This window comes from Heptranchias perlo, chromosome 7, assembly GCF_035084215.1.
Source record: "Heptranchias perlo isolate sHepPer1 chromosome 7, sHepPer1.hap1, whole genome shotgun sequence".
NCBI classification, from domain to species: domain Eukaryota; kingdom Metazoa; phylum Chordata; class Chondrichthyes; order Hexanchiformes; family Hexanchidae; genus Heptranchias; species Heptranchias perlo.
The window spans coordinates 13,402,715-13,430,569 of record NC_090331.1 but is presented as its reverse complement, the minus strand read 5'-3'; the positions used below and the strand labels follow the sequence as shown (position 1 = coordinate 13,430,569).

The following is a 27,855-nucleotide window of genomic DNA, read 5'->3' as shown; positions in this document are numbered from 1 at the left end:
GAAAAAATGGATATTATTTTTCTCAGCCATTCCATGCTCCAACAACCCTCTACACTAAGAAATTTCTCCAAACCTCTCCATGACCATTTTAAATTGATGACTACCGGTCAGTGATTCCCTAACCAAAGGAAGTAATCTTTCACTGTTAGCCCCATCGAAACCTTCATAATTTTAATCGCCCCTATTATATCTCCTCCTTGACCTGTTCTGCTCCAGTGGAAAGAGTCACAGTTTCCCGTTGTATCTTTAATCATGGATGATTGACAACTCCTGACTTTAGAGGCCTTTGGATTAGATATGTGCTGGGAATTCTCTTAGTCTTGGCAGGGGATGCACACTCTGTGGATGAACTCACATTCACCTCATCCACATGCAATATCGTATCCGAAAGGTCTACAGAGAGATACCTTTTTTTTTCAATGTATTTCTTAACATATGTATTTGGATTGGCTACAAATTTTGTTATTTTCAGTCCACATAGACTGAATTGAATGTTATTGCTTTTACATATTGTGGGGATTCTGTATCTTACTGCATCACTTAGCTCGTGTATTAGTCCAATTTCTTTACAGTTTAATTAAGTAGTTTTAGCCTGTGTACATTGGTCAGTTGGTGTGGTATTTCCTGCCTTCCAGGAGAGACTGGAAAACACAATATGAATCCCACCTGATCTCTAGTGAACCATATACCACAATTAGAGGTTAATTGTTGATCCTGGGCATGTGTATATATGAAGGCTCAGGTTTCAAACCCTAAGAGACACAGGCTGCTAATGGAAATTGCCAGTTTTTGCTGAGAATGCAATTAATTCCCATCATATTATTTAGACCTAAAACCTGACTAGTAGAGTATATGTCAGAAATGAAGGAGAAACAGCAGCACTTCATTTATAATGTTCATTTTGATCAGTTTAAAACAAATAATGCTTTGCTAAATGCACACTGATTTGAAGCACTAATTAGTTTGCATTTTCATTGTCTGAACTCAAACACCTGTTTAGTCAGTGAATTTGAAGGGGAGAATGAGATACAGGAAAACTTGTGTTTATATAACACTGTATCACATGACTAAGAAGTATGCAAAGCACTTCACACCATGAATTACTTTTTTAAAAAGCAGTCACTGTTCTTGTATAGATGAACATGACAGCAATTTTATGCATGGCAAGATCTCAAACAACAAATGAGCTAAATGACCTTTGAGGCTGTTTGGTTGTAATTAGGGGACCACAACTAAATCTTGCACCTTCAGCAGTGCTAATGTATTTAGGGTGATATGTCTTTGAGTTCATTACACCTAACTGTGTGCTATAATCATTACACTGAAGCTACAGAATAATTGCTTCATGGCTCTTGACGTCAATATGTTCTGTGAATTTCTTATCCAGTGAGAGACTTTTTTTCCCTTGTCATGTGGCTTGGCACAGACACACAGGTGGTGTTGAGATGAACTGCTCCCCCCCCCACCCCCCAGACACAGATTTCATCTCCTAAGTACCGAGGTGTGGAGAAACAACAGTCAAAAGGAGCTGATTTTGTGCCCAAAAAAATTTGACTTTGGAGAAGTCTCAATTTTTCACAAATTGGCAATGAGCTTGGGCGTTATGGATCACTTAGCCTAAAGAAGTCAAACTAACATTTATACAGCACCATTCCTATCTTCAGGATATCCCAGAGTGTTTCACTGTCAATTAATTACTTTTGAAGTGTGGTCAATGTTTTGCAGACAAACATGACCACAAATTTGCACATAGCAAGATCCCACAGGCAAACAAATGACCAATGAATCTGTTCTGGTGGTGTTGGTTGAGGGATAAATGTTGACCAGGGCACTGGGGAGAATTCCTCCGCTTTTCTTCGCATCTTTTACATCCACCTGAAAAGGCTGACGGGACCGCGGTTTAACGCCTCATCTGAAATACGGCACCTCTGACAGTGCAGCATTCCCTCATGACTGCACTGAAGTGTCCGCCTAGGTTATGTGCTCAAGCCTCTGGAGTGGGGCTTGGTGCAGAAATATTATCCAAGCTCAGGGAAGGGTTAATTTAATGGGAGAGGTTTATGCTCTTCCCCTGCTCATGTGGTCAAGCAGTTGCTAAAGCAAAATGAATGACGTATGCTGTTTCCTTCCATTTGTAGAACCGTAGTTCAGACCTAGAGGACCTGAAGGCATTCATCAGCTTCCTCTCTCTTCCACCTGCTTTAACTTGATCTCCTCGCTGACGGCCACAGTTACATTAACTTTAACATTGCTCAGCTTCTTGCTGAAGGGGAACCTGCCAGAGCTGGACGATGTCTACCACTCTCCCAGGTAATCCTGCTTTTGAAATGGTTCGAATTTTGTTTCAAAATGTGCTAGAGTTTGATGGTAACATTTTAATTGCAGTCAGATAATTTCCTAAATCGACTGAAATTACTGTATTTATTGCAAATGTGTCTCTCCGATATGAATTTGGCATGATAGTGGCCTTTGGATGGGGGTGTGGTTCACTATTAATGTGAATTGCAGAATTGTGTATTTCTCCAGATCAATCAAACTTCGTTTCTGTGCAACTTTTTTTTTGTGCTTAACTTTTTGCTCTATCACGTTGGTTGTGCATGCAGTGGGATCATACATTTCAAACAAAATCACTGCAAGACTGCTGCATTTTAAGTCTTGGGATTTGTTGGAGCTTTTGTTCATCTGTGCACACCAGAGCGTTCATTTTAACCCCAGATCTGCTGGGAATGCTGATCCTGGAGGCTCCTATAATGCATGATGAAGTATGGCTTCAGGGCTAATTAGTCATCTGTCTCTCGTCTTGCTTCTTGTACATTTTAAGGGAGAATATTGCCAGCAAAGTGGTCTTGCGTGGGTCATTGACATTAATTAGTTGTTTATGAAGAAAGCAATGCACATTACAACAGCGGAACTGAAACCTTACACTTATTAATGCCGGTAATTTGTTTTTATGTTCTCTGGTTTGAGAACCTGGGACATTTTAGTCACTTTTTTGTAAATCCATTTTTTCAGCTTATGGAAACCTAAACTGTGTAAGTTCCAGAGTAAATGGCCACCAAAAAGGGGTTTAACATGTCCAAGCAGCAATCAACCATCAACAATGCTGAACGATATAGTCGAAGTATTATGAGTACATGCCTGAATTGTATCCTACTGTGTGGTGCTGTGGTTAGACAACATTTTAAGTACTGTCTCCCATTTGGAGACACAAGGGAGATATCCAAGAACTGGAGGTAATACAGAGAAGGTTACAAGAAATGAAGTCTGTTTTCAGAAGAAAATTTCAAAGCATTTCAGTTTTACGACCTTGAAAGTAGATGACTGAAAGGTGACTCATTAGAATTACGCATAGAAGGGACATCTTAAACTGAGTAGGAAAGAGGACACTGTTTCAAACCAGTAAAAGGCGCATTTAGGATTGATGTTGGGGAAATTCTTCATGCAGTGATCAACTCGTGGAATGGACTTCCTGGTAGGATAATAGAGCAAAACCAGGGGAATTATTTAAACAGTGGCTGGGTGAGCCTGTGGCAGGAGCGAGTGGATGTTTTTTTTTAGGTGGGTGGGTTAGGATAGGCTGAATGGCCTTAGAATCGTAGAAAAGTTACAGCACGGAAGGAGGCCATTTGGCCCATCGAGTCTGTGTCGGCTCTCTATGCAAGAGCAATCCAGCTAGTCCCACTCCTCGCCCTATTCCTGTAGCCCTGCAATTTTTTTTTCCTTTTCAAGAGGCCTTCCTTGGTTTTTAAAAAAAATCCTTTCATGATACTTTTGGATATTTATCAGTTGCTAATGGGTCAGAACGTGTAACCACAGTCTAGAATGTTCTGGTATTTATCTAGATTTATTTAATGTAGTAAAGATAAAGGTTGAGATCTGTATTCTGAGTGGAAATTGTCTATTGGTCTCTTTCTTTCTTTGGTGGATATTGGTCTTGCAACCAACCTCCCAAATGGAGATTACGGCCCCGATATTGGCTGCGAGGGAGCAAGCATGTCAGTGGCCGAGAAACCCAGAAGTACCGGGAAGGCGGAGGTCTTGCCGAATTTAACAGCAGGACCCCATTAAAAATTTTTAACTCCGTTTCCCATCCGGCAGCCAGCCAGATTAAGAAACTGGCTGGCAGGTGGGAAAGCCTGTTGTACACTGCTGCAGACTAGAGAGGAGGGAGGGAGGGAGGGAGAGATCGTGGGGGTGGGGGGGTGAGATTGGATCGCGAAGGGGGTCTAAAGGTCTCGGCAGGTTTGCTTGAGGGGACGTCCTCCTGGCCCACAAGCAGTGCTGGAAAACCACTTACCTGTTGGATCTGGCAGTTCTCTCCTTCCTTTAGCTGCCGAGCCCCGAGAAACCAGTGCTGGAGGCGTTCAATCCAAATGGCTGCCAAAATCTGAGGAAAGCAGCCTCGAACATATTACCGACCTGCCTCTTGGGTGGATTACTTGCCTGACCTCCAACCTGTCCCGATTTAGACTGGAAGTATACGCGTTCGCGGCGGGTTAGGGCTGGGCTTCCCACTTTCTACAATTTAACCCCCTGTCCTGTCACTATCCCACCTGTCCTCTTGACTCAGGTGAGAACGCAAGCCCCTGAGCCACAGGTGACACTAGTGACCTCTAATATCACCCACTGCAGAGTTTAAACAGGCTGAGTAATGGGTCCCACTAAGCCAGATAAAACTGAGAATTGTGCTGCTGATATTGCTTTTGGGTTATAAAGAGGTGAACGTTTTAGTTTTTGCACTGAGCAGCATGCCAGAGTCCTGGGTTCCAGATATACATGGAGACTGTTTTACCTCCAGTGCATGCAGGGTTATTTCAGCTGCTGTATCCAAGTGTGTGGGTAAAAATTTTAATGAGAAAACTGGACATTTGAACTATTGGACAAAGTTGGGTTCGCGCTAGTGTGTGTGTGTGCGTAACTGACAGCAGATTCATGGACAGTTTATGCCGTGCTCCAGTGCCATGGGGTTCACATTGAGCACAGGGCGTCTACTATTGGCCACGTTCCTTTAACGTAAGATCACCTTTCTACTACTCCCTAAATAATACCAAATCCTAGTGGTTGTAGGAACAATGTGTTTATTGTGCGCGATAAGTTTCTATAGCAGCTCTATTTTACTAAACCATGAGAGGGACTGCATAGGGAATAGGCTAGCGAGTGGAAAACTATTTTGCTGGCTTCAACAGGCTGGCCTGTCGACATCCAAAAAATGAAGCCAGTTAACAATGTTCTGTTCACGTAGCCACCAGCTGACTGTAGAACAACCTCCTTTTGTTGTTCATGCATGGCCTCTGGTGGTAGTAGCACCAACTTATTTATTTTGTCAGTTTGTAGTCAATGATGGAGCTTGTGTTAGTAACACAGACAATGTAAGTGCAGCATTGTCAGCTTTGACTCAGTCAGTAGCACTCTCATCTCATGAGTCAGAAGGTTGTGGGTCCAAGTAGCAATCCAGAGACTTGAGCACATCATCCGTGCTGACTCATCAGGGCAGTACCGAGGGAGCGCCACACCATCAGAAGTGCCGTCTTTCGGATGAGTGGTTAAACCGAGGCCTGATCTGCCCTCAGGTGGACATAAAAGATCTCATGAGAAGAGCAGGGGAGTTCTCCCCTGTGTCTTGGCCAACATTACAAAAACAGATAATCTGGTCAAATATCTCATTGCTCTTTGTGAGAGCTTGCTGTTTGCAAATTGGCTGCTGCATTACCTACATTATAACAGTGACTGCACCTCAAAAGTACTTAATTGGCTGTAAAGTGCTTTGGAATGTCCTGAGGTTGTGAAAGGTACGATACAAATGCATGTCTGTCTTTCATTGGAAACCATGTCCCATCCCCAGAGACCATTTCCAAATTACTCTAACTTCAAATAGTGCATTATTCTTGGCAAGCCCACAATTATATAGGCAATGCTAATATATGGGACAAATGGAAGAAACCATGTCAGATCCGATAGTTAAACTGTACCAGAAATCATGTCGCTACCTCAATTAAGATGAGCACCCAGACTCAAATCTACATTAGAGCCATTTTAACCAGTGTTAATAGCTGTTCCCATTTTGAAGTTGACTATACATCAGACATTTATGATTATAGTTCCTGTGTTGCCCTGTTTACTCATTGTACCAATATCATTTGTAAGAGTATCTTTCCTTTCCTGAGAGGTTACTAGTTTGACACAAAGTATGATACTTGGATTTTACTGTGATTAAAACCATTCCTTGCATTACGACAACAACTTGCTTTTATATTGCACCTTTTTTAATGTAGTAAAATGTCCAAGTTGCTACTTAGGAGTGTTAGCAGAAAAAATTTGACACCGAGCCACATAAGGAGTTATTAGGACAGGTGACCAAAAGGTCGAAGAGGTGGGTTTTAAAGAGCACCTAAGAGGCGGAGAGGTTTAGGGAGGGAATTCGAGTGTAGGGCCTAGGCCACTGAAGCCACGGCCGCCAGTGATGGAGTGATGAAAATTGAGGATGCACAGTCTTGGAGTGTTTTAGAGCTGGAGGAGGTTAGGGAGATGGGCGGGGGGGGGGTGGTTGGCGAGCGAGGCCATTGAGGGATTTGAAGACCAGGATGAGAATTTTAAAATCAGTGTTGCCAGCCCGGGAGTCAGTGTAGGTCAGCGAGCACAGAGGTGATGGGTGAACAGGACTTGGTTCAAGTTAGGATATGGCAGCAGAGTATTGGATGAGCTCAAGTTTAGAGGGTGCAAGGTGGGAGGCTGGCCAGCAGAGCGTTGGAATAGTCGAGTCTAGAGGTAACAAATGCATGGATGAGGGTTTCAGCAGCAGATTAAACAGTTTAGATTTCATTTTAATGCACAAGATAGATACATTATGATTTAGGTCAATGTAGTGCTGGTCAGGGTATGGAAATATTTTTTAAATCTAGAATGTTCTAAAATGCAATGATTGCATACCATCAGTCAGTGTGCCGTGATTTTTTTTTTCCTCATTCTTTTTACCGTGACTCGGCAAACCTGCGACTATATTCATAACAGCTTGTCACCAGATGAATCCGAGCAGAACATCTCGTTCTGAAGACTCCCAGATAAAGCTGTTAAAGCCATGTTGGATGTGCTTCTTTTTAAAAGGAGAGCTGGGCAGGAACAGGCTTGCAGGTTTTAAGGAGAATGTAGGACATGATGCATCTTACCTTTCTGGTGCCATAGGATGTCCCTCCAAAGACAGCAACTAGTCTGACAACTTATGTAGGATGGAATATTAGCTAGGTATTCAGGAGCTTTGCTCGACTTAGCCCCCCCACTCCAACCACTCCCCTCCCCTTTTTCTGTGTTCTTCATCCATCTGGTGGGAAGTGATGTTCTGGAGAATTTCCCATGGGTACAATTAACAAGGGCTATCACCTTCTCTTGCATTTCATCCTTCTCATTTCACCCCCCACCCCCCCACCAACTGATTATTTTTTTTCTCCCCACCCTAGTCCAGCTGCATTCTGCTGCTGTTTGTCTCTTTATCTATGTCTCTATCTTTCTGTCCCTAGCCTCAGTACAAACCTCGTCATGATGTATTGGGGGGAGTTTAAACCCTCACATGTGTGAAACGTGACCCTAACCTGGTGCGCACATGCTTATTGCCCATTTTATGGCAGTGGAAATCAGGGTGTCTGAGTGTCCCATCAGTGCAATTGGGAGCCTGATTTTAAAGTTAACTGCAGCTGCACAGGTTCCCCAGGGGTCAGGAAACCCGGCAGTGAAAGGGACCGTCTCCACAGGGTAAGTGCCTTTTCCAGTACTCATGGGCCAGGAGGAGTAGGAATGGCCTCTCCCTTGCCACTCAGTCTGTTTTCTCGTTCCCTTCTCCTCCTCTTTTTTTTTCCCCACCCCGCCCCTGGTCGGGATGCCCCTGACCTTCCTACCTCCTGATTGCCGGGGATAGAGGCTGTCACTGCCTGCTGCTGAGTTCCACTCCCAGCCAGGCTGTTTTGTCCAGCTGCCAGGTGGGAAACTCATTCAAAAAATAAGGTTTTGTTAAGTTCGGCAGGACCTCCACCTCCCTGGCAATGCTGGGTTTCTTGGCCTCCCCGTAAATATCGGGGCCCGTCTGTGTCTCTGTCTCCTGTTTTTAGTACTCTATGCACCTTTTTTTTTTTTCCCCTCACCCCGAGCAAAATACTTATCCACCATTTCTCTATAGCTCGTGATCGCCCTCGCTGCCATGATATCCAGCTGAATTTTTTTTTAAATGTTTTTTTTCCCCTCTCGTGAGTACTTAGACATGTGTTTTCAGCCAAAGTTTCTCTTTTCTAAGCAAAGACCACACAGTTAAAGGGATTTAATAACCATGTTTTTGGACTGTTTCAGAAGATTTAGCTCGAGGCTAGTATCTGAAAGGTATCTTTAAAAGACTGAGTCCATTGTCTGATTCCGAGCACCAGAGCTGGGTCACGTCTCTGGCTTTCTCGCTTCAGGGTGTTTACTGCACTAGCCAGACAGGCAGAGTTTCCGGTGCTTGTTTCCACCATTGGTTTACAATGCCGGTTCTGTGTGGTACTGAAGACCTTGCTTACATGAGAGTAGGGAAACCTTCACAGTGCATGCTTTTGAAACAGTATTGTCTGGTTTATGTGGGAGTCTTTTTTTTTAAACAAAAAATTCACCTCACAGAAGAATACATAGTTACAAAATAATTATTTAAAAATGAGCACTAGTGAGGATGTTCCCAAGGTTGGGTGAAACTAGAACTAGGGGGCATAATCTTAGAATAAGGGGAAACTTCTTCACTCAGAGGGTAGTAGGTCTGTGGAATTTGCTGCCCCACGAAGCTGTGGAAGCTACATCATTAAATAAATTCAAAGCAGAAATAGATAGTTTCCTAGAAGTAAAGGGAATTAGGGGTTACGGGGAGCGGGCAGGAAAGTGGGCATGAATTTAGATTTGAGGTTGGGGATCAGATCAGCCATGATCTTATTAAATGACGGAGCAGGCTCGAAGGGCCGATTGGCCTATTCCTGCTCCTATTTCTTATGTTGGTAAGGAGTTAGGTTTTGAAATTGGTTAAGCCCTTTTATTTATAACTATCTTCCAATGCAGGATATCTGCATTTGTGTTATCCAGAACTCAGTGGCCCATCACTGCTGTTTTTGCCAAGCTTCACTCTCTGTGAATAGACTCCCAAGATTCTCTTCCTTGTCTTCAGGTGCCTCTCTGAATGATCTTCTCCAGCTATAAGTACCTGCCCACATCCTCCCCTGCTCTGACTCTGCATTAATTCTTGTTCTCTGCTCCCTCCACTCGACTGTTAAAGGTTCTTTTTTTTTCAGCCACTATCTCCCTGTCCTCTGGAATTCTCTCCCCTAAAACCACTTTATTTCAAACAAGAACGTGTCTTTTTTGATCATCCCTTCCCTCAACCCCTTTTTTTCCCCCCTTTACTTGCCTGACATTCTCTCCTTTGTCAATTGGTCTGAGATGGTTATCTGAGCAGTTCTCTATAAGGCTTGTTAAAGTTGCTATTTTTATTTATATATATTTTTTAAAAAATCTAACTTTGAAACCTGGGCACCTACAGGGGTAAGTCATTTTACATGTACATATTTACTCTTTCAGAACTGCAGTGAATATACAAATCTGTGTATTAATGTTCCCCCTTCAACAAACCAAGAAATGCACCTCTCCCCTCTGTGCCTATTGGCTGTATGTGTAGTATTTTATCTTATTGTGTGCAGCACGCTTAATGAACGATACGTTCATTACAAGCCGCCCACTGATAATTCATGCCCAAATGACCATCTTTTATAGCCACTTGGGCATGAGTTACCAGTGGTTGTGCCCATGGAGCGACACTCCAGCGCTGGCGAATGCCGACAGAAAATTTGGGTATGGGGAGGAAGATGGCAAATTAAATGATGCAGGTTCCAACTTTAGGGAGGAGCAATGCTGCTCAATTAATTGGACGTTTTGTCTTTGGGTTTTTTATATAAAAGATTAATGACTGGATTCGTTTCCGACAGGGACAAGATCCTGTTTATCTAAGTTTTCTCTTTGGAAGTATCTTCCTCCCTGGTTGTGCAGAGGTAAGACTGGGCCTTGCCAGGGTCTTATCTGTGTGCACAGCCAGGCAGTGAAAATTGACTGCATACTTTTAACTGTTATGCCAATTCTTACAGGCAAACAAACACTTGGCATTGGCCATCGACATGTGCGCAATGCCAGTTGTGCCCTGTTTGTGGGCTCTCAATCAGAACAACCAAATTTGTGCCTATAGTGATTTACTTTCCCAAGGCCCAATCTTTGTGTTGTCCTGCCAATTGGGCAGGTGTTCAGCATCTATAGAACAGCCCAGGGTGGTGAATTGTACATGTCAGTGACAGCACATTACCAACACATACAAGGCCACACAGAAAATTCATTGCTCGCCTGTAAAAATGTTTCCATTTTTATTTTTGACACCCAGACAGGAATTCTTTCCTCTCCCTATATTTCCACAGTGTGCAAATGTACAGGAAAATCACTAAGGAAATCGCAAATCCAGTCACAATAGACTTGATTTATTTAAAGAAATGAGGTACGGGACAGGTTGGAAAGTCATAACAACTGTTAGAAATAGAAATTTACGGTGCAGAAGGAGGCCATTCGGCCCATGCCTGTGCCCGCCGAAAAAGAGCAATCCAGCCTAATCCCACTTTCCAGCTCTTGGTCCATAGCCTTGTAGGTTACGGCACTTCAAGTGCACATCCAAGCACCTTTTAAATGCGAAGAGGGTTTCTGCCTCCACCACCCTTTTCAGGCAGTGAGTTCCAGGCCCCTGCTACCCTCTAGTTGACTTTTTTTTCTCAGCTCCCCTCTAATTATAAGAACAGGTGTAGGAGCAGGTGTAGTCCATATGGCCCCTTGAGCCTGCTCCACCATTCAATCAGATCATGGCTGATCTTCAACCTCAACTCCACTTTCCCACTCAATCCCCGTATCCCTTGATTCCCCTGGAGTCCAAAAATCTATCTATCTCAGCCTTGAATATATTCAATGACTCAGCATCCACAACCCTCTGGGGTAGAGAATTCCAAAGATTCACACCCCACTGTGTGAAGAAATTCCTCCTCATCTCGGTCTTAAATGTCCGACCCCTTATCCTGCAACTATGCCCCCTAGTTCTAGACTGGGGAAACAACTGGCTCGAATTTAGCAGGCCTGCGGGTTCCCAGCGGGTGGTCCTCCGGGAGCGTGGTCAACACGCTCGGCGAAATTAGTGGGTTGCCCGCGCGATCGTAGCAGGCAACACATTAATAGGAATCAATTACCTGCTCCTCCGGGGTCCACGGCGCTGGTCTGCGCGTCTGGCGGGCTGCGCATGCGCAGTACGATCTGTCAGCTGGAGGCTCTCTAGTTAAAGGGGCAGTCCTCCACTGACAGATGCTGCAACCAATGGAACAAATTGCAGCATGGAGCAGCCCAGGGGGAAGGCTGCTCCCAGTTTAATGATGCCTCACCCCAGGTATCATCAGATGGGGTGAGGAGGAGGGGGAGGACAGAGATCTTCCACCCGGCGGGCGGGAGGAAGCGGCCTGCCTCTGCCACCAAGAAGGCCTGGCTCGAGGTGGCAGAGGGGGTCACCTGCGCCACCAACATATCGCCCACCTGCATACAGTGCAGGAGGCGCTGCAATGACCGCAGTAGGTCAGCCACAGTGAGAACACGAAGTCTTTCCCCTACACTCCGTCTGCCACAACACTGCCCCCACCCCACATCTCCTTCGGCACCGCCAACACTACTCTGTCACATCACCCTTCATACCCACTCAAACCCCATCCTCATCTTACCTCCACCTACTCACCTCGCCAGTACTCATCCTGCCACTAACACGCGACCCAATCCTCATACAATCTCATTGCTCCATCCCATACTTAACCTCTTGTGCATCTCCCTCACGGCCAGCCTCACTCAACCTGCCACCACCTGTGCTGCAGCCACAGGGCATGCATCACATATGTGCAGTAGGCAGCGTAAGGCAAACGTGTCGTGAGCATGAAGGGGATGCACAAGGGTGTCTGAGGGTTTGTCCTGGGTGTTACCTATATTGAATTTCAGAGCAACAAACAGCACACATTATATTGACACCACCACTGCCATGTCTCCGCGAATCCTGTCCGTTGTGTCCAATAATGCCCGCTCCTGGGTATCACTGAGGACCCACCACTGATGCCACCCATCGTGTTACTGCAGAGTAGGTGCAGGTGTATTTGCAGGGCTCTTCCGCGCAGACGACTGAGAGACATCGGCGGTGTAGCCGGCTGCACCCTGGAAGGATGCGGAGGAGAAGTTGTGGAGGGCAGTGGTGACTTTGACAGCGACAGGTAAGCAGTTGGTGCTGGGGCCAGCCAGGAGCAGCTCGGCATGAAAGAGCCTGCAGATCTCCACGACTACATGTCGAGTGAATCTGCGCCTCCCTGTGCACTGCTGCTCGGAGAGGTCCGGGGAGCTGCGCCTCGGTCTGTGGACCCTGCGGCGAGGGTAGTGCCCTCTGCGATGCGTCTCTCCCTGCGGTAGCCCTCCCTCCTGCTGTGCAGGTGGGCGTGCAACAACACCGTGTTGGGGGGCTCCACGTCTCTGCGGCGGACGGCGTGGACTGCGAGGCTGCTGGGGCTGGTCATGCTGTTTGTCCTCCGAGGGTGTCCACGCACCACCCATCTGGCAGATGTTGGTCTGAGGGGTTGTGCAGGGTAGGTGTGTGGTTCCTCGCACTGGGGCTGCGGTTTCGTGTCGGTCTGTCCTCTGGCTTGGCGGGGGGTGGTGGAGGGCAGGGGTTGCCCTATGTGACGCGGTGGCCTCCTGCGTGGGTGAGGGCTCTCCCCCGTGGAGTGCACCTTGGCACCTGCCACAGGCTGCTGGCTGCAACACGCCTGGTTGGAGAGAGACTGTTTCCCCCAGTGTGGGAAACTCACTGCCTTGAACCCAAAATCCCACACTTCCTCTTTTGACAGCTGCTTCAGCTCATTAACTGACCTCAACAGCAAGGTAAGTACTCTCAAGTGGAACCCCGCTGGCTTTAATTGCCTGCGGGATTCCCACCAGCGGGGCTTGCGCGCGCAGCCCCGCACGTCAGCGCGGTACCCGGAAGTGGGCGGGATTTCGGCGCGATCCGGTCACGTGACCAGATATCGGGATTTTCGGGGCCCCCCCGCTGGAAACCCGCAGGTAACCCGACGCGAAAATCGAGCCCAACCTCTCGACATCTACCCTGTCAAGCCCCCTCGTAATCCTAAATGTTTCAATGAGATTACCTCTTACTCTTCTAAACTCCAGAGAGTATGGGCCCATTCTACTCAACATTGAGATTGTTTGCACACAGTCAAACCATCTTAACAATTCATTTTGAGTTTTTGTTGTAGCTGACTCTGATTTTGGTGGCCATTTGAAAACTTGTGTTTAGAAAATAGCGCAGAAACTCATTGAAAATGGGATTTGCCATTTCTGTTCCTAAAATGAGCGTGATTTAAGGGTTACTGTCAAGTATGGAGATCTCTATATAAATAAGGGATTCCTGCCATTGCTACAGATTCAAAGCTGGGCAGGGGGAAGAGTTCCAGCAGGCCACAAAGAAAATATTAAAGAGGGATGTGGAGACATAGATTCCCACTGGCTTATTTTTAGCGACTAGTTAACGTGTTTGTTAAATTCCTGTCTCTGCTATTTGAACCCATTTAAAATAAACCGTCTAATGACCGTGTTGGAACAGGTGGAAAATAGAGTACGGAGGCAATTAAACCCCCTGATGTTACGTGTAAACTGGTGAGTTGTTTTGTCTATTGTGGCAACATGAGTGCCTAACCCCATGCCAGTCAGAACGCTGCAGCGAGAGAACATTTCTCCAGATTTAAATTACTAGTGCTCATAGACAATCATTTCATTTATAAAGCCCCAAGCTGGTTTATGGGTGTAATTTTAAGACCTTAATCAGTGATGTCAACATGGTAAACTTGTTTCTGTTTGCAAACCTACGAGGTTTAAAAACATTGTGTTAGGAGGCACTTACGTGAGTTTGAGTAAAACATGAGCTACATGAAAACTAATCTTCAGTGGTGTATCCTCACCTGGAAACCTAATTAATCAAATAGACATTCAGACTTTACACCTTACTGCTGACCGGAATGACTAGTACTGCTCCATTTATCCTGAAATGGTGTCTAGTTACTCATGAGTTATGTGCTTTAAGGATTTATTTTCATTTTTTTTGTATTGAGTTTACATACTTGTGCCGATCCTAAAGAATGGAATGCTTTTCGCTTTAGGCATTTAAAGTAATTGGCAAAAGAACCAGAGGTGAAACGTGGAGAAATCTCAGCGAGTTATGATCTGGAATGCACTGCCCGAGAGGATAGTGGAAGCAGCTTTCTTGGTCCCTTTCAAAAGGGAATTGGATAAATATTCAAAGAGAAAATTGTAGGGATATGGGGAAAGAGCAGGGGAGTGGGACTAATTGGATAGCTCTTTCAAAGAGCCGGCACAGGCACAACGGGCCGAATGGCCTCCTTCTGCGCTACATGATTCTATGATCCGGTGTTAGCATCAAGCACTCCCAGTGTGTGCCAAATGCAATGCCCAGCTTGATTTCTGCTGAGGAGTAAAACTGGATTCCTTTTGAGAGTTTGATCTCTGGTGTTAATCTGTTATGCAATTAAGTGAATCAGTTCTGAATTCTGATGATACTCTGCAAGTGTCTTCGGTTCCCAGTAATCTTTGCTTGTATTCACTTTAACTGCCTGCTCCCTGCTGCACTGTGAAACCATCTGGCTGAATGTTAATATTTTGGGTGTAACGCTTAATGGAGTTCCTAAAACAGGAAGCTGCAGTTTCCTACCCTTGATTTGTAAAGGTGAGAAAACAGAAGTATCAAAACATAATACTTTATTTTCCCCCCTCCACTGATCCTTGTTTTGAGAGAATAATATGTTTACATAAAATGTTCTTTATGTAACCAGTGAACTGGAACATAGTGTATCAACATCTTTTTGCCACACTTTTGTCTGCATGGGTTTTATTTACTTATCAACTTCAATGCTGCTCCCAAAAGAACCAAATCTGTGGCCTCCTTCTGTGCTGTAACCATTCTATGATACTATAACTAGCTTTGGATGAAATGCAGAGAGCGAAACGTTTGTACATGAGGAACTTTTACACAGCGAATGGTTGTGATCTGGAATGCACTGCCTGAAAGGGTGGTGGAGGCAAATTCAATCGTGGCCTTCAAAAGGGAATCTGATAAGTATTTGAAGGGAAAAAAATTGCAGGGCTAGGGGGAAAGAGCAGGGGAGTGGGACTAGCTAGATTGCTCTTGCATAAAGCTGGCATGGGCTCGATGGGCCGAATGGCCTCCTTCTGTGCTGTAACCATTCTGTGATTCTATAAACTAGCTTTGGATGGAATGCAGAGAGCGAAATATTTGTACAGCGAGCTCTCACCAGTGGCTCAGTGGCAGCACTCTTGCCTCTGATTCAGAAGGTCTCTCGTCCCACTCCAGAGACTTCAGCACAAAATCTAGGCTGACTTATCTGTGCCGTGCTGAGAGCGCTGCACTGTCGGAGGTACCGTCTTACAGATGAGACATTAAATCAAGTCTGCCATCTCAGGTGGACGCAAATGATCCCACAGCACTATTCGAAGAGGACATAAGAGCAGGCCAACCGGCCCCTCGAGCCTGCTCCGCCATTCAATAAGATCATGGCTGATTTGATCCTAACCTCAAATCTAAATTCATGTCCAATTTCCTGCCCGCTCCCCGTAACCCCTAATTCCCTCAACCAACATCAGATAATTTTTTTTTAAAAAAGTGGTCATTATCACATTGCTGTTTGAGACCTTGCTGTGTGCAAAATGGCTGCTGTGATTCCTACATTACAATAGCGAACTGCACTTCAAAAGTACTTTATTGGCTGTTTTTTAATCCATCTCAAAACCATTTTTTTTTTAAGTCGTCCACACTGGGTTCTCTTCAGCGGAGATCTTGTTGATGCTACGTTGTACTTGCTGTTTGGTTTCCCAGGTTCTCTTTCCAATGTAAAGCGTACAAAAGCCTCGTTATAACTGCCAACAGAACGTTCTCTTTGCAGCGCTAAGTTCGGCCGTGTCTGAACTGCTGACCTGCAGCAGGAAAAGAAATGTTGACTGTCTTCGTAATTAGTCCAGACTCTCGCTCTTCAAAAAAATATTTTTGTACCAGTTTTTAATCCATGAGGAGCAGCCTTGCAGGAAGGAAAAGGAAAGGTTTAATTAAATGAACTGGGATGAATTGTATTGACAGGCAAGTTCTCCCACCACTTGATGTTCAACTCGCACTTCAGTGTGCACCTCGCATCACGTTGACCTGATATGCTGTAAACAATGACCCTTTTTTACTTTTGAATGTTTCGGGGCCTGTGCTGAGTTAGCTGAGCTCAGCTAGAACAGTGAAAGAAAGAACTTGCATTTGAGCGCTATACAACCAATGAAGTACTTTTGAAGTGTAGCCACTGTTGTAAGGTAGGAAACATGGCAGCCAATTTTCACACAGCAAGGTCCCACCAACGGCAATGAGATAAATGACCAGATAATCTGTTTGTGTTGGTTGAGGGATAAATATTGGCCAGGACATCGGGGAGAACATCAGTGAGGATGCTACAGTTGACCTCAAACATCACTTGAGCTGAGTGGGGGAAAAGTAAGTTATCCCATGCGTCCTGCTGGAAAGTTTGTATTTGTGAGATTGGGGCAAGTTCAGTATTGGGGTTGTCTGTGAAACCTGCCTCGTTGTTTAGCTTACCATTGCTCGCTGCTTAGGGTAACCTGTAAAGAATGGCCACTTGACAAGGCACTGGAGCACTCCAGATGTCCAAGGAACTGTACCCAGCAGGGGTCGCTGCGTTCAGGCAATGAAAAAATTAGAGGGGCAGGAAGAACGTTTTGGTTCGCAGCAGAGGAAAAAAAAGTCTTCTAAAATTGTCAAAGAAGAAGCAGTTTCTACTTCGGAGTTTACAATACATCTGTGATCCTCTCAGCAACTGACATCACGCCGTTTCCTTCTCCATGGTCTAATAGAGGCGAGGCTCACAGTTTCAGGCTCCCCCCTCATATTGATCTCAACTATGTCTGGGTGGAGAAGTGTGAAGTAGAGGCTGGGTAAGTCCCACAAAGAAAGGAATCACCTGGGCTTGAGCTCACTCTTGGTGGCAACCTGTAAAGCTGTTTTTGGGGAGGCCTTGGAAAATTTCTTTACCCCAGTCAAAAGGACAGGCTTGATGCATGGCGTAGGGAAAATTTAAAGGTGGAGGGGTGGGGACAAACAGATAATGAAAAAGGACACACTGTACCTCAACTCATGGCAATTGAAACCAAGAGTGATTTTGAGACAGATCAAAGTCCAAAATTTGGACATCCTGCTCTGTGTACTTCAAACTTTGATTTGACTACAGCAGTATTGGCATTGTACCTGTGACTTTTACACAAAGCTACCCAGGAAAACACTCATCGCATCAAACTGCAAGCTACTGTCCAAAAGTTACAGGTTGCAGAGACCTATGTGAAGGTAACATTTATGTAGCAGATGTGGTAAATAGTGTGATTGCAATCTTGCAAAATATTTCAATGATCAATTCTGATTTGCATTTTGGTATCAGTAGTATTACTAGGACTGTTTTTCTATGCTATCTGCTCATTAATTGTGGAGGACACAAAAGAAGTTGCACAAAAGAAAGAATTGCATTTATATAGAGCCTTTCATGACCTCTGGATGTCCCAAAGCGCTTTACAGCCAGTGAAGCACTTTTGAAGTGTACTCACTGTTGTAATGTAGCAAACATAGCAGCCAATTTGCGCACAGCAAGGTCCCACAAACAGCAATATGATAAATGACCAGATAATCTGTTAGTGAAGTTGGTTGAGGGATCAATATTGGCCAGGACACTGAGGAGAATTCCCTAGTTGTTCTTTGAAATTGATCCATGGGATCTTTTAAGTCTACCTGAGAGGGCAGACGGGGCCTCAGTTTAGTGTTTCCCCTCCCTAAACCACTCCGAGCCTCTCTTTTAAGTTACTCCTTCAAACCAAGGGCAGACCAAAGTTTCCAGTCGGAACATCGCGTGCGCAACACAACGGTGCATGCGCGTGCAAAATATTTGCGATGGCACTAATCACAGCGTAAAACCTACCTCTCTGACCAAGCTTTTGGTTCACCTGTCCTAACATCTCCTTATGTGGTTTGTTGTCAGATTTTGTCTGATTACACTCCTGTGAAGCACCTTGGGATGTTTTTACTTCGTTAAAGGTGCTTTATAATTGTAAGTTGTTGAATGAGACTGAAGGATAAGTACAGAGGTAGATGATTGATTTCATCCTGTTGGAAACATTAAAAAGTTATTCGAACTGACAGCCTGATTTTTGACTTGATCTATCTTCAATGTTGGGAGTAAATTTTGATTGCGATTTTTCACCTTCACATTGATTTGCAAACTTTTGTGTCCATAGCCTCCAGTGTCAATGTTTTGAACCAACCAGAGGGGAAAAAAAATTAAACTTTTTTTTAACTGCCATTACAGCCCCTCTCTTCAATGATAGCAGCCCAGGAAACGTAGAAAAAAAAATGGGTAGTCCTAATTCACCTCTCCTCATGTGAGCCACTGCTGCTTTGCCTTGCACCCTTGCAACCCCGACTGTACTGCCATCAGCACTACCTCAACTGTAACCTGATGCTCACCCTCTGGGCCCCTCCCAATCTCTTGACTGGTATTGGTCCTTGCCTGACACTTGGTCCCCACCCTACCTTGAAACTATACTCCTCTGAGCCTCCACTCCCCAGCCTACAAGCAAATCCACAGATTAGTTAAATTAGAAAGTTTATGATGGTGCAAATATTTAATGGTCTTTTTGGAAAGAGTTACTTTTAGTGGGTCAAATGGCTTTATCCCGTGTGCTGCAATACAGGTACTTGCAGTAACAACAACTTGCATTTATATAGCGCCTTTACCATAGTAAAAGTCCCAAGATGCTTCACGAGCTTTATTGGACAACATTTGATACTGAGCCACAAGGAGATATTAGGATAGGTGGCCAAAAGCTTGGTCAAAGAGGTAGGTTTTAAGCAGAGTCTTAAAAGAGGAGAGAGGTTTCGGGAGGGAATTCCAGAGCTTGGGGCCTAGGCAGCCGAAGGCACGGCCACCGACGGGTGAAGGAAATCGGGGATGCACATGGGGCCAGCATTGGAGGAACAAAGTTCTCGGAACGTCTTGAGGATGGAGAGGCAGAGGGGTTTAGGGAGGGAATTCCAGAGCTCAAGCAAATTTATACTAGGTTGGTCAGCAAGAATGCATTCTACAGCTTTATCCTCCTCTCGTGTAATTTTGGCGCCTTGCATTCTGAGCATTGTCAAGGGTCTAAAATGAAATGAGTTTGGGTAGTTTAAACCCATTCCCGGGTGACATTTGAGTTCAAATTGTTCTCCGTACTGGCACCGTGGTACTAATTTAGCAGTGTTGCTCAGAGAAGCCATAAGCATAGGGAATATAGAATGTGGAAATGCCTCTGATCTATTGCTATCCCTCAAGGGGGGATTGAGGCAGACTGTCTGGGTAATACACAGGGAGCTATTGAATTTCATTTGATCTGTGCTCTCTGACACATGGGAGTGTCTGATGCTGTCATTGATGTTAGATTGTTCCATAAGCCAGTACAGTTGTCCTTTCCCTTGCATAAAGCATGTGTTTCTTTTTCAAATTTAAAAAGCACAAGATCCAATGCCTTAAGAACTGGGCTAGTGCACGCTAGTGACGTGCATCATACTTGCCATGAGAGTGTAACCATTATTGATGTGGAGACCCAAGTCAATGGAAAGGCCAAGGAAGATTATTTTTTCAAATGGCCTGTGGCAATCCTGATGTGTTCTCCAAGAATGAAAGTTTTAAATAATCATTCTTTCCTGGCTGTGGATTGGAAGCTTTCCCATGTACTTGAATAAAACTTAACTCTTCCAACCAGTGCCGCGGCTACCTGTTTTCTTTATTCGTGGGGGTATGGCACACAGTTAGAAGCAGGTAAACCTCCACCTGTTAGTAATTCTACACGTTAATTATCTCTCTGGGTTTTTGAATTCTAAAATCCCTACTTCTTTCAGTGGTCAGATGAAAGGCGCTTATCCCATGGCACGAGTCAAAGACCAGCTGGAAGTATCTCTTGTGTTCTGGCCAACATTCATCCCTCAACCAACACCACCTCAAGAAACAGATCAACTGGCCATTCATAGGGGGAGCTGAAGTAAGGTGGGAGGAGGCTTGTGTGGATTATAAACACTGGCATAGACCTGTTGGGCCGAATGTAAATACTATGTAGCTCATGACTGTTAGTGGCAGTTGTTTGTACTAAAGGGCTGCCACGTCTGCCTACATAGGGTAGAATGATTTAACAATTAGTAATTGCGTGAAGTGCTTTGAGAGGTTTGTAAGTGATTCAGCCGCTATACAAATGCTAGTATTACACTTTTTTTTAAATAAAAAGTGTTATAGCTTCTAATTTTTTTTTTCCTCCTGTTTACCACTATAAAACTGTTATTTACTTGTCAGGTATTCGGTACTACTGAGCTTGAACTCAATCAAAAGTAGACCCAACTGTTGTCGTCAGATTGAATTGACTGATAACCCCTCTAACTTGATTTTTGTAGTTTGAGATGACACTTAAACAGTGACTGTGATATCACTTGACAATTTAACTTGGTGTGTGACAATTTGGTCGTTTTAATTAGACTATTATAAATCTAAACCGTTGGAACTTAAATCCAGCAATATCTGTGTTGGATCAAAAATCCCAGGTGCGGAGTCTTCTGTTAGGGCTCCCCAAATAACACATCTCTACCTGACTCTTGGGTTGAGTACGATATTGTGCCAGATGACATAAAAGGATGCACTGCAGCAACTTGCCAAAGCTGCTTCGACAGCACCTACCAAACCCACGACCTTCACCTAGAAATACAAGGGCAACAGGTGCATGGAAACATCACCTCCAAGTTGGATATATTGGCCATTCCTTCAACGTCGCTAGGTCAAAATCCTGAAACTCCGACCTAACAGCATTGTGGGTGTACATTCACCACACAGACTGCAACAGTTCAAAAGGCTCAGCACCACCTTCTCAAGGGCAACGAGGGATGGGCAATAAATGCTGTCCTTGCCAGCCACGCCCATATCCCAAGAATGAATTTTAAAAAAAACTAAGCCTGGATTATGTTATCTGTTCAAAAACTGCACTTATTAATGTGAAGAGCAATGGACCTCTCTAGGAAGACCATGGAGTATATCCCCTACTGTGTTTTCTATTTTTTTTTTATTAAAGAGCAGGAAAATAAATAAGCAACTTGCTTCTGATTAGTTATGGAGCTGGACAGTATTAACAACCTGTCAGTACATTTGTGCATTTGCTAATGTTTTCTGTAAAAATGTGAATATCCCAATGTGATTCATTAAAGGCAGCTCTGAGAAAGAAGAAAATACTAAACCTGCAAGAAATAACTTCTTGCAACAATGAGAAAACTGTTGTAATCATCTCTAGTCTATTGATGTCTGTGGGGAAAGCTCATTACCTAGGATAGGAATTTCTGTGCCAGGAATGTGTGTATCTGTGTACCTTGTGATTCCCATCTATATATTTTACACTTTAAGATCTATGTTTCCAAGGCCAGAAATAGGCTGGTGAAAAATACACAATGAATTTTATTGAATCTTCCACGGCATTGTGTTCACTCCACCAATGATCTCCCATTTTGATTTTTTTGGAATTAATTCTTCTTATCCTTCTTTACCCACTGCCCAATCACCCAACCTTGCCATCAGAAATACAAATATGATGCTGGAGAGATTCCAACTGGGCCATTATCTACAGTGAGTGAAAGTGAATCTGAAACGAGGGGGTCCTTTACTGGGAATTTATTGGGACCTCAACTCCCAGCAGTAAAACTGTTTGCAGGCTATATTTCCCAGCATCCTTATAGTTGCTTAGAAACTTTATCAACAGGTAGAAAAATGTAAACAAAAAATTGGCCTGCAAGGGAAGATTTACTGAAACAGGAAGGTTTGTGTAAATCTAGAGAACTGGTAAACCCAGCAAGATTCAGATCCGTCTGCTTGTGCCACTTGTTATAAGAATTCAAATTGTTGGCAAATATGCAAAAGATGATATGCAAAATACCCTTGGGGCCCGTTTGATCTCCTCCTTCCCATTGTAGAGGTTTCTTAAGTGAGTTTCCTCCCCCACCCCGCATCTTGTTCAAGATACACTTAATCAGAAAGAAATGCAGTTGAAAATGCATGTGGACTAAATGAAACTAATGTATGTACACTCACACAAAAACATACTTCCATGGTATTCTGTATTACATTTCCTGGTATATAACAGAGTAGGTGACACATCAATATGGTTTGCTTAAGACTCTGCATTATGAAGTGGTTGAATGTGGAGACATGCCTCTGATTTATGCCTGTGACTTTCTTCACCTTTACCGAACTGCCAGTGGGCAGCACTAAGTGGAGAACTTTTCTATAGGGAGAATAGTGCAAGTTTATAAGGTGTGTGCTCACAGATATGGTACCTGAAATATCTTGGGCAAACAAAGTTGCATACACAGATACTGACTATCAATGTAACTGCATGTCCATTACTTGATTTGAGAATCTTAAAGCACCTCTGATGTGCAGTGAAGCTCAGACAAGAACTATAAATTTCTAAAATGCACACAGCTATGCATTTTTATCCACATGCATATTAAAATTTGCATACTCAATTATTTTGCCTTAAGCCCCACAATCAAGGGTATTATGTTTCAGGGGATTTAGGTGAGTGAAGATTATGATTCTGGGACTCAGCTGTATTAAGAGATATTTCATCAGAGAAATTAAATTGAGAACATGATCCAGGGTCTCAATAACTTGCATTTATATAACACCTTTAGTGTCGCGAAACATCGCAAGGCGCTTCAGGAGCGTTATCAAACAAAATTTGACACCGAGCCACATGAGATATTAGGATAGGTGACTAAAAGCTTGGTCAGCGGTAGGCTTTAAGGAGAGTCTAGAGAGAGAGAGAGAGAGGGGTGGAGAGATTTAGGGAGGGAATTCCAGAGCTAGGCAGCTGAAGGCTCGGCTGCCAATGGTTGAGCAATTAAAATCGGGGATGCGCAAGAGGCCAGGATTAGGGGAGCGTAGAGATCGTGGAGGGTTGTAGGGCTGGAAGAGGTAAGAGATGGGGAGGGATGAGGCCATGGAGGGATTTGAAAACAAGGATGAGAATTTTAAAAGCGAGGTGCTCCCAGACTGGGAGCCAATGTAGGTCAGCGAGCACAGGGGTGATGGGTGAACGGGACTTGGTGCGAGTTAGGATACGGGCAGCAGAATTTTGAATGAGCTCAAGTTTATGGAGGGGAAAGGATGAGAGGGCGGCCAGGAGTGAATTGGGATAGTCAAGTGTAGAGGTAACAAAGGCAGGGATGAAGGTTTCAGCAGCAGATGAGCTGAGACACAGGCGGAGATGTGCGATGTTACGGAGATGGAAGTAGGCGGTCTTGGTGATGGAGCCGATTATGGGGTTGGAAGCTCATCTAGGGGTCATATAGGACACCAAGGCTGCGAACGGTCTGGTTCAGCCTCAGACAGTGGTCTTAAGATGCTTAAAGAAATGCAGATTGTGTATCAATTAGTAGCACTATTAACTCTGGGTCAGAAGGCTATGGGTTTGAGCCCCATACTGTGAATCTGAGCTCAGATTCAATGTTCACGTTTCAGTGAAGGAGTGCAGCATTTGAGATGCTACCCTATAGATGAGATGTTAAACCAAAATCCTACCTTGCCGTTATGATGTTTCAGGTGGAACATAGGAACAAGAGTAGGCCATTCAGCCCCTCATGTCTGCTCCGCCATTTGATAAGATCTACTAAGGTGGATGTTAAAGATCCCTTGGCATTATCGAGAGCAGGGGTTTGTCCTGTAGTCCTGGCCAACGTTCCTTCCTACACTCACACACCATATAAAACAGATTAGCTGGTCATTTGTTTCTTTCTAGTTTGTGGGCTCTGCATTCACTGGTTTTCAAAAGGTGGTCATTGATTGTGAAGTATTTTAAAAGATGTGATGAGGTGCTATAGAGATGCCAGTCTTTCTATGCAAGTGGATTAATTAACTTGTTCTGTGAGCAGAGAACTAATTGACATAAGCGAGACTAATGACCCTTAAGCAAACCTAAAGATTACAAGAATATTGAATTGTGGATCAGTCTCCCAGCTAAAACGATAGTTTTAACAACTGATTTAATTTCTCGTCAGGATTGGGATTTGAAGGTTAGAAGGCCAAGTATAGACATAACTGATCAAATACTCCATGGAAAATGATAGCTGTAACCATGGGAATGTTATTGGTGGAAAGAAACCTGCCAGGATTGAATAATGGAAGTCATAAAGCTGGCTACATATTCTTAAGGTTTGCTCAATTACATTTGGTAGTCGGGGAGAGGTTTTGTAGAACTTGTCTGGGAAATTACTTAAGTGGAATAGAGTCCACGACAGGGCAGATTAATGGCCTGTGGAAGAAATGATCTTGATTTGGCTGAATTGTTTTTTTTCTTCTGTGGTTCCCTTTTAGTCTATTCAGGGAAAATGGGAATTGTGTAGTACACAGAAACACACATGCTTTTTTATTGCAAAGTCTACATGAAGGGCCAAGCTATAAAGTGCAGGGTGACATTGAAGGTTAAAAAGTATAATGGAGGAGGTATATTGGGAAGTAGTAATTAGGGGACCCAAAATTGGGTTTCAATAATCTGAAGATAGTAAGAATGAGGGAAAGACTAAGAAGTTGAGGCCCTAGTAAATAATGAACAGTAGAAGCCTGAGCAATGGGTCTTGATTTCAACATGCCAGGGATGAAGGGAAAGGAGGAAGAACAAATAGGACAGCATATGTTCGAGCAAGAGAAATGATCAGAGCAGATCTGATAGCATCAATAAATTAGAGAGAAGAAAGCTAGAGAGATTTTTTTTGTTAACTTTTTTTTAAAAAATCTCCAGTATGCTTTTTCCAAACTTATAAAGAGCATTAAAGGCCTACTTTTTATGAAAACACATTCCTTATGTGTAAATGAGGAACTCAACTACATATTTATATATCCTGTTTGATATATTACAAATGGTACATCTAGTGCATACAGACATCATATTTTGTTGTGGAATCAAAATAATCTTTAAAATACTGGGTGCTTCGGAGCTGCAAACTGAAACTGATGAGCACCTTTCAATCTGCAAAGTCCCCTGACCAAACAACAATAAAACAAAAGCAAAATACTGCAGACACTGGAAATCTGAAATGAAAATAGAAAATGCTGGAGAAGTTCAGCAAGTCAGGCAGCATCTGTGGAGAAAAAGAGTTAACGTTTCAGGTCGAAGACCTTTCGTCAGAACTGGAAGATGATAAAGTTTTTGAGCAAGTACAGAGCCAGGGAAAGGGAGGGAGGAAAGAACAAAAGGGAAAGGTCTGTGATAGGATGGAGGGCAGGAGTGATTAAATGACAAAAGGGATGATGGTGCAAGGAAGGTGGTAATGGGACAGGTTAAGAAATAAAGGATTGGTCAGGAGAAGCTGTAAATGGCAACAGAACCATTACCGGCACCAGTTGTCTGGAAAAATGGGTACGGTGGTTATGATCTCAAGTTATTGAAATCAATGTCGCGTCCGTAAAGTGCCTAAACGAAAGATGAGATGCTGTTCCTTGAGCTTATGTTGAGCTTCATTGGAATAGTGAGAGGTGGGAGGGGGAATTATAATGGCAAGCGACCGGCAGGTCAGGGTCACACTTGCGGACTGAGCGGAGATGTTCAGCAAAGCGATCACCCGATCTGAGTTTGGTCTCCCCCAATGTAGAGGAGAGCAGTGACTACAGTATACTAAATTGAAAGAAGTACAAGTAAATCACTGTTTCACCTGGAATGAGCATTTGGGGCGCTGGACGGTTGGAAGGGAGGTGGTGATGGGGCAGGTGTTGCATCTCCTGTGCTTGCAGGGGAAAGTGCCGTGGGGAGGAGAGCGAGTGTTGGGTGATGGAAGAGTGGACTAGGGTGTCGTGGAGGGAGCGGTCCCTTCGGAATGGTGAAGGGGGAGGGGAGGGAAAAATGTATTTGGTGGTAGGATCATTCTGGAGGTGGCGGAAATGGTGGAGGATGATACGTTGAATGTGGAGGCTGGTGGGTTGGAAGTTGAGGACTAGGGGGACCCGATCATGGCTCTGGGAGGGAAGGGGTGAGGGCAGAATTGTGGGAAATAGGACTGACATGGTGGAGGGCCCTGTCAACTACAGTGGAGGGGAGTCCTCGGTTGAGGAAAAAGGAAGGCATAGCGGAAGCATTGGTGTGAAAGGTGGCATAGTTAGATGTGACTGAGAAACTGAGAGAAGGAAATAGAGTCCTTACAGGAAGTGTAATCAAGGTAGCTGTGGGAGTCGGTGGGCTTATAACAGAAATTGGTTGAGAGCCTATCTCCAGAGAAACAACATTAAAATTCTGACTTGAGCCTGTGTTTACTTAACGACAATTAGATTCTGTAGCTTTTTAGGGCTGTAGACACTCCAAAGCACAATGCTACATTGAACATTATGTGGTATAACACCACTATCCGTGTGATCTTCACTTGCCATGAGCACCGCCATATAAAAGGTGTCGTAATTGCATTGTCAAAAGTATTTTTTGAGGGTGGAAGTTTTTTTCAGAATGAACTGGAAACTTACAAGCACTTGGCAATCTCTCGCCCACAGCAATTACATTTTAATTGACCTCCGATTGGTGCTTATTTACAGCAATAGACTTTGTGGTTTTAAAGGGACAAGACCAGCTTCAAAACCACTCCAATTTGGCAGAACAATGCATTGTGTTACATGCTCTCATTGTAAAACAGCCTAATTACAGACTTGCTGTAAACAACAGCACAAGTTATTTCTTTTATTTAATAACCCTGGCAAAGTCTTGGTCTCTGAATCCAAAATCCACCACAGCCCTAGGTCTGAGTTTGGAACCGAAGGAGAAATTTATGGGGGAAATGGAAATATGAAGTCAACTCCCAAAATCTCATGTGCATTTAAATAAAGAACAATCTGAGGGGAAACTGTCACACAGGACTCTGAGCGAGTTGTGGCAGGTCATTTGATCACTCCTACTGCACAGGCTCAGTCAGCTTTTGAAATTTCTTAAGGTTCTGATCGATATGGTGCATCTCAGCACATTGAAGCATCTCAGAATTTGATGCACGCACAACCAATGCTTCTCAGTAAATTAATCGTTTTCTGCTGTAATGCATTCTGTTGTGGCCTCTGACCATTTAATGCATGACTGCCTTAAACGGCCATGAGCCTGCTACTTTAGTTAGAGAAACTATTTCCTCTGGTGGGGGGAGTCCAGAACAAGAGGGACATAACCTCAAATTTAGAACTCGACAGTTCGGTGGTGATGTCAGGAACCACTTCTTCATACAAAGATTTGTGGAAATTTGGAACTCCCCCCCCCCCCCCCCCCCCCCCCCACCACCACCAATAAAAAGCTGAGGCTTGAGGGTCAATTGAAAATTTGACAACTGAGATTGATAGATTTTAGTTAGGCAAGGGTATTAAGGTGGTTAAATGGAGTTAAGATACAGGTCAGCCGTGATCTAATTGAATGGCGGAACAGGCTCCAGGGGCTTGTTCCTATGGCCCTAGTCGTGCTGGCATTGGCTATTCCACACTTGAGTGCAGTCTTTTTTTTTCTCTGTTTTGTCCACATGATCACATGGATAAAGGAATCAATTTAATGTGCCTTCTGTGAGATGACAAAGTCTGGGTTCAGTAAGGCAATGCTGAGAAAGGACAC

At 44.1% G+C, this 27,855-nt stretch overlaps 1 protein-coding gene across 1 annotated transcript in view; it reads left to right on the top strand.

Moving 5' to 3' along the window:
- Nucleotides 1-27,855, top strand: part of LOC137323528 (glycophorin-C-like) — a 68,628-nt gene that overhangs the window by 8,320 nt on the left and 32,453 nt on the right. The window contains exon 2 of the mRNA XM_067987097.1: nt 2,139-2,310. Coding sequence (XP_067843198.1) covers nt 2,292-2,310 — 19 coding nt within the window. The 5' untranslated portion in view covers nt 2,139-2,291. The remainder of the gene's footprint in view (nt 1-2,138; nt 2,311-27,855) is intronic.